The following is a 12,650-nucleotide window of genomic DNA, read 5'->3' on the forward strand; positions in this document are numbered from 1 at the left end:
CACTATAGCAGCATAAAAATTACTGGAGACCCCCAGAGTAGACAAAAAATACATCTGTAAAGCTGGATGTGTCTAGGTATGTTTTGCCAACATAAAATGCATGTCACTATTCATCTATAAAAAAAATAAATACATACACACATATATAATTACCATCTTTGCAATTGATTTGTGAGTCCTTAAAACATAAAACACACCTAAAAAACCACTGCAGCCTTAAAAGGAAATTTAACATCAAAATCAAACATAATAAACCAGGGACACTTACTCATATACCCAGACATCATGACTGTGGTAATCTTCTTATCGTTGTTATCCATACCTTCCTTCGGAAATAAACTTAAAATTATGCTAATGAGCCCGAGGAGCTCTGCGGCTGTGTTTGGCCTCCACCCACCAGAGCATAACTTGTATAAGTTTATTTTAGAAGGAAGCCATGAATAACAAATATAAGAAGATTATTACACAGTCTCAGTGCCTGAATCTATGTGTTCCTGGTTTATCATGCTTGATTTTGATGGTAGACTTTGTTTAACCTAGGAACAGTCATGTCCTTTGTACCTTGGTCCTTGATTTGGCGGATCTGTCTCACGGTTTCTTTTAAGATGGCACATTTATCAGGTTTTACGTTGAAGTTGTCAATGTCGCTAAGATTTGCAGAGATTAAATCGGCCAGTTCCTCAATGTATTTGCTTTCCTGCTCACGCCGCCTCTTCTCACCGCTACTGATCAAACTATGAGAAAAGGACACCATTTAATATATTACAAATACTTATTGGATACAAAATCATGGAGGAGTTCATAACCGATTTGTTGATAAGGAACAAAGTTGCTACATTAGGTCACCTAGGAGAGGAGTGCTGTATGTTAAAATTAGGTACCGCAGCGTATACTTGGGTCAGCTTATTTTCTAGTATTTTAACGGAAATCTATCAAAAACAACCACCATAAACCAGGGACACTTATTCATAGACAGTGTAACATTGTGTACAGCCAGATAACAGAGGGGAACGGGTAGCCCCTTAGAATTTATAAAAGTTAATTTTAGGTAGAAAGAGGCCATGGATTATAATTATAAGATTACCACAGTCACGGCCCCTGGATCTATGAGTATGTGTCCCTGGTTTGCCATGCTTGATCTTGATGGTAGATTTCCTTTAACCTCAACACAAATGAAGCTCATTAATTGGAGTTCAGATTTTAAAACGGTCCTAATTACTTCTACTTATTTTTCTGGAATTTCAAGAGTTGTATAAAAAAAGCCTGATGGTAATACACTTTCAACTGTGCAAAATCTAGAAATTAATTTTAAAAGGTGATAAAAGAATAATTACCTTTCACATCAACAACATCAGCCACTATTTAATGCAAACCGGTGCCGTTGATGGAGTCAACTACATCCTAAGTATGCAGCACTAGAGAACCCCCCATACTTAGATCGTACCTAGGTCCTAGGGTGTCACACAATGAAGGCTTCCTCTTCTTCGAGTCTGAAGACGAAGGATCCAAGGAGTTTTCACTTAATCCACTCATTGTGAAACAGTAATACTGGAGAACCTATGATGACAATCTTGAATGCTTAGAAAAATAAAATGGAGTCTTTAACGGGTTTCCAGTGTAAGAGTCGAGTATAATGGACTACCACCACCATAGACCAAATAGCCTGTAAGAAAAAAAAATGAAAATTATATAACTCTTTCCTTCTCCAGACTTTCCTCAACACCCTTGCATTTGGGTCTATGAACAATGTACGGCACTGGATGCACAATATTCTCTCCCCAGCAGATGGTGCAACTGCACCTCATAATTCATATGATCAGAAAACAACCATCGTCCTAGGATACCCATAGTTATCAAAATACAATGGAGTGGTAGAGTGGCACTATCCTCGCACCATTGCACACTTTTGTGCAGGCTTTGCTGAAATGTTATTGAAACAGTGCGTATTCCTTGAGAAAGCGCAGTTAGTGCGTGAAACGCTGTGTCACACACCCCATCTGCCCCCTGCTCCTATCCTGTATGCTGGTTCAAGTTTTGAACAATATGACAAATATATGGTTTTGAACCGTATATGTGTCACAGAATATCCGAGGTTATTCTGACTGAGACCTTTGTCCCGTTTTACTGAGAGGGGTGGCTCCAGCCCAATCCTAGCTATGAGAAGGGAAAATATCTGATGGATACAAAGATATTATGAGCTACCCATCAATTTATACAATTTTAAGAATACGGCGTGATCCAATGACTAGATATAATAAAGGGCGATTGCTTAATTCCTAAATGTACACAATCCTTTCATGCACTGCTGAGCACATCTAAGGTGAATATATGCAATGAACATTAAAGAGAACCGATCAGGCAAAATAACCCCCTAAACTAAATATATTTTCATAAACTGCCAGAAATGCTAGAAAGTATTGCCTCTATCCCTTCATTGTCCCTCTACATGCCTGTAAACCTAAGCAATGAGGTCCTAAAGCTGTATGCAAATGAACTGTGAGATGTCCAATGAGTCTTTAGCATATTCAAGCTGTCCGGCTTATTCATGAGTGGGAGGCACAGCCACACCCCCAGTGCATGACTGTATACAGCCTGTATAATGATGTGCTTCCTGGTGCTGGCCACACCCCCTACAGCCTGTGTGTGTATGTTTATGTGAAAGATACAACAGCTCCAGGCAGCCGTGTTATAGCAGAACATGCCAGGTACTGGTGTAGCTGATGTCTGTGTCTCTCACATGTGTATTAGGAGGATTCAGCATGTCAGCAGGTAAAGCACAGACACTAGCAATGCTTTACTATACATTACACATAGACATGAGCTGGGGGAGTAGAGGGGAGGGGGAACAGGGGTGACATCACTGCCTCTGACCATGTGACCAGCCTCATTTACGTAATACAGAAAAGATAATTTTACAATGATTAATGTATGAATTGACTAGCTTAAAGGACACCTGTCATCAGTGCTGTGTCACTTGTCCTGTCACTACTACCTGTTGGACCAGCTCACAAGGATCCCCTCGCAGCCTTTATATAGTCAATTCAACTCTGAGCATTTCTCCCACTGGTATACCGTTGGTTGTATGTGCAGGATGACAAGAGAATTTGTGCAGGAAGGTATATTTTGCAAAACATAGATGTATGTATACACTGTGACACCAAGTCTGAACTAAGTTCTAAATCTAAAAATGTGATCTTGGTTGGATGCCAGTGATAAGTGAAAAATAGATTGTTAAGATATGACCTGAAGCTCGATACGGAAGCCTCATCTGAATTCCAGATGATGACATCGATGAAGCGGCTGTATCAAGCCACACATGTCAGAAAAAAGGTAAACCTTCTCCATCCAGGCAACAAAAAAAAAAAAAGAAAATTGGAAAGCAATGGGGAAAATTTGGTGCCCAGCGCTGCTCCTGGTCTCTGCATGTATGTATAGTTTCAAATCAGAGGAATAGTTAGAGTATTTATTCATATGGTACAATAAAGCAATGGGTACAAGTAAATAGGGTAAGCTCATGTATAAGGCCTCAATGTCACAAGTTAGCCAGAAAAAATTTGGACACCACCACCAATTTGCTATATTGTAATATAGATAGAGACAGTAAACATATTCTAAGGTAGCCAAAGCACCGGATAACCAGAGGCTGGAGTAATGAATCCAGCCAGGCTCCTAAATGTTCAAATAAAGAACCCATGCTGGCTTCTGTAGGACGCATGGGTGCAGAGAACCTATTTTTGTGTAACTTTGGTACTGTGTGAAAAATGGGAACTGTAGGGTTAGACACCATGAGGAACTCTGCCTCCTTAAGAGGAAGAATACCCAGAGAAATACCATCCGGCAAGATTAAATGGAGATGTGAGCTGAATGTGTAGGGCGGCACGGTGGCTGAGTGATTAGCACATCTGCCTTGCAGCACTGGGGTCCTGGGTTCGAATCCCACCCAGGTCAACATCTGCAAAGAGTTTGTATGTTCTCTCCGTGTTTGCGTGGGTTTCCTCCGGGTACTCCGGTTTCCTCCCACACTTAAAAAACATACTGTTAGGTTGTTTAGATTGTGACAGGGACCAATTTGACATGCCTGTGCAGCGCTGCGTAATCTGTGTGCGCTATATAAATAAAGAATTATTTTTTTTATATTTTATTTTAATTGTGCTGTTAAATTGGAGCATAATTCATGAAAATCACCAAGAAGATGTTTAGTCAATTTATCATAAAGCCTACTATCCAAAAGCACAACCACCGCTCCCTTGTCCACTTTACAAACCACCAGGTCTGAATTGGACCTTAAAGAAGATATAGCACTTTTTCATGAAACGACAGATTAGAGGTGAAAACAAAATTTGTATGCATGAATAAATCTATTTATTCAGTTTGTATAACTTCCTGGAACCTGTCTAGGATAGGTGGTTTGGAATTGTCAGGGTAAAAATGTGGGTTAGTGATAGAAAAATGCTCAGCATGGGAAACCACAGAAAAATGTTCATCCTGTTTGAAAATGGATAATTCATGCAAATGATCAAATACAATAATATCCTGAATAGACGGAAGATCAAGGGTCGTTTATTCCTCATTATCAACGCCATAGTCTATGGAGTCCAGAATATGAAAAACGGCCAAAAAAAATCCAACTGACGGAACTCCAACACATATGTAAAATTCTCTTTTCCTTTTTTACTATACAAGAGGTCCCCTACTTAAGGACACCCGACTTACAGACAACCCATAGTTACAGTCGGACCCCCTCTGCCCACTGTGACCTGCTTCAAAAACAATATATGAAGAAAAATTAAAGACGCTTACTTTGTCTTCTGCGCTTTTTGAGGACTCTTTGAGCATTTAGGCGTTTTATAATAGGATGATTGTGTGGCTTTCTCAGTAGCTCCCAATTCAAATCCCATGGATTTGTCTGATAAGCCCTCCAAACTTTCTGCATCCGTAGAGCTGAAACTAACTGATTTCTTTGTCAGAATGGAATTATGGGTGTATCTTTCTCGTCTGCTCCATTCATATACAGTATTGGTTTGGAAGTCCAAAAGGTCCACTTTATATACAAGCAGGGGCGGACTGACCATTAACTCCACCGGGGAAAATCCCGATCCGCCGGGATCTAGGGCCGGTCGGTGCAGGAGAATCTGACATTTTTCTAATAGAATGTCAGCCTGCACTGTACTGAGAGCAGCCTCACCTACACTACAGGCAGCCCGTGCTCTGTCCTAGGGTCAGCAGCAGACAGTCCGATATAAGCAGCTACCTCTGTGAATAGCAGACAGCTGATTAGCAGCTACACAGAGCTCTGCACGGCTCCTCATAGGGAAGCATTGAGGTCAGTCACACGGCACTGCTCCCCCCTCCTCCCATAACCAGGAAGCAGATTCCAATAAGGAGGAGGCTGCTAGACGGGACGGAGAGGGCTGGGGAGGACTTCTAATGCCAGGTGTATGAAGATCTCAGCCCTGCTAGGCAGCTGTTTACCTGCACATTGATTCTCCCCACAAAGAACTTCGTTTCTCTCCATAAATAGTTTTTTCTTACAATTTATTGACATACTTATGCGAGACAGATATATATCTATCTCTATTGTATGAGTATGTACTAGTAATACTGCTGGGGTTGTATGGAGAAAGATTGTAGGCTGAGCCCTTTCAATACAGAGTGGGTGTAACTGGCAGGGTCGGTGATGATTGTGGCAGTTATCCTCTGCAGCTCTGCTGGTGGGCACCACCATATAAACGACAAATCATGCCCCCTGTGACTTCATTGGAGAGCACTGATCAGTTGCCATGACAGCTTACAGCCTGCCAATGGCAGACTATTAGAGATCAGGTGTAAAATAAGTTTAAATCACCGATTTTTCCCTAGAACATAAAAATAAATGGTAAGAATCATCTACATGTTAGGTATCGCCACATCCCAAAATTTCCAAACAAAATATAAACAAAGAATGGAAAATGTCTGAATGGCCACTCTTTCACAATATTTCCTAAACCTGTTTATGCAAGTATGAAAAGCTATTGGCCTCAGAATTTGACAAAAAAAAAAAAAAAATTTTTTTTTTTGTACAAAAGATACAAATAGTTTAAAACCTCCTAAAGAATAAAGGGCAGGTGTCATTCGAAGGGCACAGTGAAAGACAAAAAACAGAACCCACAGAAAAAGCTGCAAATGCGTTTTTTTTTTGTCAATTTCACAATATATATATATATATATATATATATATATATATATATATATATATATATATATATATATATATATATATTATGGATTATTTTCAGCTTTCTAGCACATTGCATGGAATATTAAATTGTGCCACTAAAAAGTACAATGTGTTCCACAGTTAATCCCATAAACATTGAAAAATTAAAAAGTTATAGAGTTGAGTGTTGTATAACTAAACGGGTTTGTATACTGCTCCTCTGCACACTACTGTAGACTAATATTATTGTACTTACTTTCGTTAGTGTTATAAACCGCGGTAACTTTAGAGCAGGAGAGGCTTCGGCGCGCGCAACATCTCTGCTATTTCCTATGTAGGCGCGTGCACGATCGTGCGCACGCAGCGCCAAAGCCTCTCCTGCTCTAAAGTTTAAAAAGTGTCAAAACCGCGATACCGCGGTTTATAACACTAACGAAGGCAAGTACCGGCACCAGCTCACCCTGAGCTGGTGCTCGGTACTTACAGCTTACCCCTACCATTCTAAATGGTAGGTTTCCTTTAAGAAAAAAAAATGCAGTGTAGATTAAGGCTTCCTGAAAGTCATGCTTGATGATAAGGGGGCTGCCTTATGAGGTTGCTAAGAGGCAATGTTTTCCCTTTTCCATCCTTGAAAATGTATTCAAGATGCAGCTGCATGACCTTAAACCTTGGCATGCGCTTGACATACCTTGTGGGCGTTTCCCAGGTTATGTAATTGTTCAATTAAGGGTATTTTGGAACTCGCTGTATCTCCTCCATTCCCAGCCTCTGTAGAGCGTGCACTGTGGGTTGTTACCCAGTGATGTAACTGTCCATCGGCAGAGGTGAATCACTGGCTGCTGGGAAAGTTTACTTTTCAAATTTTCAGGAGAGATGAGCCAAACTGAACAAATTTATCCCACTGTTTGAGTGAGATATGGCGGGCTTCACTGCTGCTCTCATTTTTGAAAGGTCTGTTTCCTCCTATCCATATAATAAAAGGACATGTGAACCTACATACAGCACACACAACGGTACATGACGCTTTACTGGACAGGTTTTGCAGTAGAAGAACTTTCGTCACAGTAGTCACTGGCTCGGCAGGCACAGTCCATGCAGACATGCTTCGCTTCCATGTAGATACCCTCCCCCTCCCTTCGTCCTGTCGATCAGCCACTTTATGTAGTGATGGGAAGTCTGACTCTTCTTAGTCAGCGGAGTCTAATGATCCAGCTCACCAAGAAGAGCTCTTCTGGCTACTGTACAGCTCCCTATTAATTGTATAATAGATAGCTTCAGGCTAGTCAGTCACACCACTACACTTTTAACCCTATTTAAAAGTTATGCTCAATCTGGTAATGAAGTATGTTTTGGACATGCATTTTGACGCGTTCTGCATGCCTCAGGATAATATGCAGACCCTCCTGTGTGTCCTCTGATGTACATGCGGACATGCATTTCTATATGTTGTAGTGTGTCCTATGTCTATCATTTGGACATCTGACATATTTGGTTAACTTCAACCTGCTTCTTCCCTGAGCGACTCGTGGTCCTATCTGATGCCATCTCCCTACAGTGATGTACCGCAATACGATCCACCAAAGGGTGTGGTCTAGTGGAGAAAGGGGTGTGGCCTAGGGGAAACATGGCCGCTAAGAACGGAGAAGGAGCAGGGAATGCCCCATAAGGGGCGTGGCCTAACTGAGAAATAGCTGGCAGGAGCGTGCGGCGTGTATGGCCGCAACAGTGCCAGATGTGTGTGTGTGTGTAGCAAGCTCTAGCTGCAACTCCAATGCAACATCGGGCAGCTAAGGCAACCGCTAAATAAGTGTTGTATGTCTAAGTGTATCCTGGCATGTCTCTGATGACTCATCGATCGGTAGAGACGATGCAGAAACGCGTCAGGCAGGGACATAATTGAGACAGACCTACTATATACAAACACTGATAATAGGTGTTACAGCGGAAAGCTAACCTGTGCTCCTGTGATTGCGCCTACCTGTTTCTTGGTGCATGTTATCGGACTTCGGTTGGCACATATGTTTTTGCCATCTAAAAGGTCCACCTTGAAAAGCCTGAATAAATACTTATGGCTATTTCTAGCAGACTTTTAATGATAAATTGAATATATTAAAGACTTTTAATATACTAAAAGGGGACTCTGCCTCTTTTGGCCTTTAGGGCGCGGTCCCATTTTTCAAATGTGTCCTGTGTCACTATAAGTGGTTATAGCTTTGGAAGGATATAAGATTGTTTTCTCGTGACACATTGTATTTCAAATTAGTTTAAAAATTTGGATGATATCTTTTGTGTTTTTAGTTATGAAAAAAACAAAATTTGGAAAAATTCTTTATTTTCAACGTTCTAAATTCTCTACTTTTGATGCAGATAGTCATGGCACCCAAATAAATTCATAAATTACTTTTCCCAAATGTCTGCTTTATGTTGGCATGGTTTTTTTTTTAAGATGCCTCACATTTTACTAGAATTTGGGTGCCATTTTTCACATTTTTTTGTAAAATCCCCAAAACTGTGGTCTACAATTTGTAATATTTTTTTGACAATACATTCATTTTGGGTGGAAAATTAAACATTTGTAATGGATTAAATGAAAAAAGGCTCCACAAAGTTTGATACCCAATTTCTCCCGAGTACATTGATACCCTATATGTGGTGGTAACCTGCGTTATGGGCGCACAAATAGGCATAGAAGGGAAGGAGGCGCCATGCAGACCAGATATGCTATGTCACATTATACAGCCTATACATTTTTTTTTTTTTATTGTGGACCTATAGGAGCTTATTTTTTTTTGCCACATGAGATGCACTTTTCTGGTACATAATTTTGGGGTATCTATAGCTAATTGAAAATTTTATTAACTCTTTGTTGGTGGAGGAAATGAAAATCATCAATTTTTAGGAAGATTTTTTTTTGTGTTTCCGCTTACCATACCATAAAAATAATATATTTTTTTCTATTCTATGGGTCTCCACGATTACGAAAAGACCGTGTTTATATGGTCCCCCCCCCCCCCCCCATTAACAAAATGTTAATATTATCATCACAGACTCTCATATACATAATTTTTCTATTTTTCGGCATACAAATCTGGTTAAGGGCTTATTTTTTGCAAGAAGCTTTGATCTTTTTAGTGGTCTTATTTTAGAGTGTTTAACTTTTTAAAATCACTTTTTACAGCATTTTTTAAAGGGTATTAAAAATTCTCTCTTTTCCGGAGAGTTTTTGGAGATTGTTTTTTTACGGGATTCATTATGCAGGTCCAATAATGATTCTGTTTTATTATGGAGATTGTCACATAGGTATACCAAATATGTGGTGGTTTTGTGTATTTTATTAAATTTTACTGAATAAAAACTAATTTGGAGAAAATGTTCATTTTGGCACCACCATCTTTTCATATGGAGGACTTGTTTTTTTTATTTATCGGCTGAAAAAGAGTTGTTCTTTTTAGTGGTCTCATTTTAGAGTGCGTAACATTTTTTTAAAGGCCTTAATTAAAAATTATCTTTTTTTTGGAACGTTTTTGCGTTTTTGCCAAGATGCGCGATCTCGGGAACGAGGCCGGAGTTACTGCGCATGCGCAGAACTCCGGCTTCTCGGACGAGGGCGCGCAGCTGTCAGGAGCTGCGCGCCGAAGATCACAGGGTAGGCGGGGGAAAGCAGCTACTGGGGCGTGGAGTAGCCGCGCCGTGTAGCCTCGTGTCCGGCTACTCCACGCCCCGGTAGCCGCTTAATTAAATTAACATATTAGGGCAATAAAGTTTATGTGACGCTAGCGGGGACGTGAGGATTAGCTCTAAAAAGGGCTATCCTCACGTCCCATACATCCACCCACCACCCGATCTACCTTTATAGGTAGATTCGTGGTGGTAGGTGCCCTTTAGAGGGGTATTCCCATCAGGACATTTACATTTAATTAAATTCATTTGCCATATATAAACATTTCTTCAATTGGATGTTAATTAAAAAAAATGTTCCTGTGTGAAGATAATTTCTCATAAATGTAGTCATGTTGTCCCTCAGATACAGCCACCTAACACTGGCAGCAGTCCTGCCGGACCACCAGGATTCAGCGATCATTACTACAGGACGGCTGTGGGACCTGCAGTAACTCCCGGACATTTCATATACAAAAACAATTTGGTTTTTTTTGTGCAATCTCTCCAGCAGAGGTGGCCGTATCCGGGGAAGCCATCTCGTTTCTAAGGGACAACATGACTACATTTATGAGTAATTATCTTCACACATGAACAGTTTTTTTTAATAACATCTAATTGAAGAAATGTTTACATATGACAGATTAATGAAACTGAATGTGAGTGCCCAGACGAGAATATCACTTTAACTCTTACTTCTATGGCAGCTTGACAGATGCACTTGCACTTTTTACGGGTTTCCTTATTGTTGAGGGGTGGTTTGGGTGGATGTCACCCATTCAGGAGGTGTCTTGTTTTTGCACCGATCATAGTGCATATAACATGGTAGATAATTGTATGTACTTTGGTACAATTTTAATTGATTTTATATTCATGTCTGTGTTCAGTGTTGGATGTTAATAAAAACTTGCATGTCTTTTTGAACCAATTAGGTCAGTGACACACTACTTTGTCTTTGTTTGATCTTTCCACAGTAATTCCATCAAGTATAACCTAGCACTTTTGCATCAAGGCAATAAACCGTAAAAAGGACCCGGTCTCTGGGTATCGAGGACACCCGGAGACACTAGGGTTAAGGGAGATGCAGTTCGTTACCGCTTTTCCCTTCTCAGCTCCTCACAGCATCACGCCTCATGAGCGCAATGCATAGAAGAGCGGAGCCGGCTCAGTTCCCCTGCAACTGAGGCTCTTATAGATTTCTTAATTACAGGGGAATACTTGTAAAAAAAAAAAAAAATAAATAAAAATAAATAAATAAATTTAAAAATGTCCCCCAGGGGTCTTTTATGACCTCATGGGGGACTTAAAGTAAACACACACAAAAAAAATTGTATTCATACTACATACATACTATATATTCAGTACTATAAAATTACAAAAAAAAAAAAAAAAAAAAAAAACACTATAGCTTTTTTATTTTTCACATGTCGTGTACTGGGAAGCAGGAAAAAAAATTCCAAATGCAGTAAAATTAGTGAAAAACTCATTTGCGCTGTATTCTTGTGGGCTTGGATTTTACAGATTTCACTATATGCCCCAAATGACATGTCTACTTTATTCTTTGGGTCGGTACGATTACAGGGATACCAGATTTGTATAGGTTTTATAATGTTTTGATAATTTTTGCAAATGTAAAACCTCCTGTACAAAAAATAAAATTTTTGGATTTTGCCATCTGGCGCTAATAACTTTTTATAGTTTGGTGTACAGAGCTGTGGGGGGGGGGGGTTCTCTCTTTTTTTTGCCACTTTTGATGAAGTTTTCAATGTTATCATGTCTTGTACTGTAAGGCCTTTTGATCACTTTTTATAGAAGAATTTTATATATTTTTTAAAGATTGCAAAAATGTGCCATTTGACTTTAGGTGCTATTTTCCGTTACGGGGTTTAACACAATGAAAAAACAGTTTTATATTTTGATAGATCAAGCATTTTTGGACGCGGCGATACCCAATTTGTTTAAGATTTTTACTGTTTAATTATATTTATATCAGTTCTAGGGAAAGGGGGGCAATTTGAATATTTCCTTTTATTTACAATTTTTTTTTAAAACTTTTATTTTTACTATTTTTCAGACTCCCTAAGGTACTTAACCCCTTAACGCTCTGCGCCCTAACTCCCCTCTTCATACAAGGGTGGGGGTTGTTGCATATTGCAGCAAACCCCCACCGCTAATAACCACGGCGATCGGTTGCCACGACAGCATGGTTATTGCCAATTCGTTACAATGAACCAGTGGCTCATTGTAACGAATCACATGCAAAAACGCCATGTACTGCAATGCGTTAGCATTGCAGTACATGGTAGGTATGATCTGACTATCTAGGGTTAATGTACCCTAGAGGGTCTAAGAAATAGTGAAAAGAAAAAAAAAAAAAATTCAAATATAAAAAATTCAAATCACCCCCATTTCCCTAGAACTGATATAAAACATAACAGTAAAAATCAAACACATTAGGTATCACCGCATCCCAAAATGCCCGATCAAAATATAAAAACGATTATTGCCGGCGGTGACCTCCATAGCGGGAAATGGCGCCCAAATGGTCGAAATGCACAGACCTCAAAAAAGAAGCAATGAAAAAGTCGTCTCATTTCGCAAAAATTGACATATCACACAGCTCTGTACCCAGAGGTATGAAAAAGTTATTAGCGTCAGAAGATGGCAACATTTTCCTTTTTGTACACATTCGTTTAATTTTTGAAAATGTATTAAAAAAGCAATAAAACCTGTATAAATTTGGTATCAACGCGATCGTACAGAACCAAAGAATAAAGCAGAGGTGTTATTTGGAGCG

The 12,650-nt window shown here is 39.6% G+C and overlaps 1 protein-coding gene across 14 annotated transcripts in view; it reads right to left on the reverse strand.

The window, feature by feature from the left end:
- Positions 1–12,650, reverse strand: part of NCOA3 (nuclear receptor coactivator 3) — a 393,748-nt gene that overhangs the window by 342,459 nt on the left and 38,639 nt on the right. For all 14 annotated transcript variants that reach the window (XM_072110548.1, XM_072110547.1, XM_072110549.1 and 11 more), the window contains exons 2-3: positions 1,445–1,663; positions 562–734 (exon numbers count right to left, since the gene is read on the reverse strand). In XM_072110548.1, coding sequence (XP_071966649.1) covers positions 562–734; positions 1,445–1,533 — 262 coding nt within the window. In that variant the 5' untranslated portion in view covers positions 1,534–1,663. The remainder of the gene's footprint in view (positions 1–561; positions 735–1,444; positions 1,664–12,650) is intronic.

Source organism: Engystomops pustulosus, chromosome 6 (assembly GCF_040894005.1).
Source record: "Engystomops pustulosus chromosome 6, aEngPut4.maternal, whole genome shotgun sequence".
NCBI classification, from domain to species: Eukaryota; Metazoa; Chordata; class Amphibia; order Anura; family Leptodactylidae; genus Engystomops; species Engystomops pustulosus.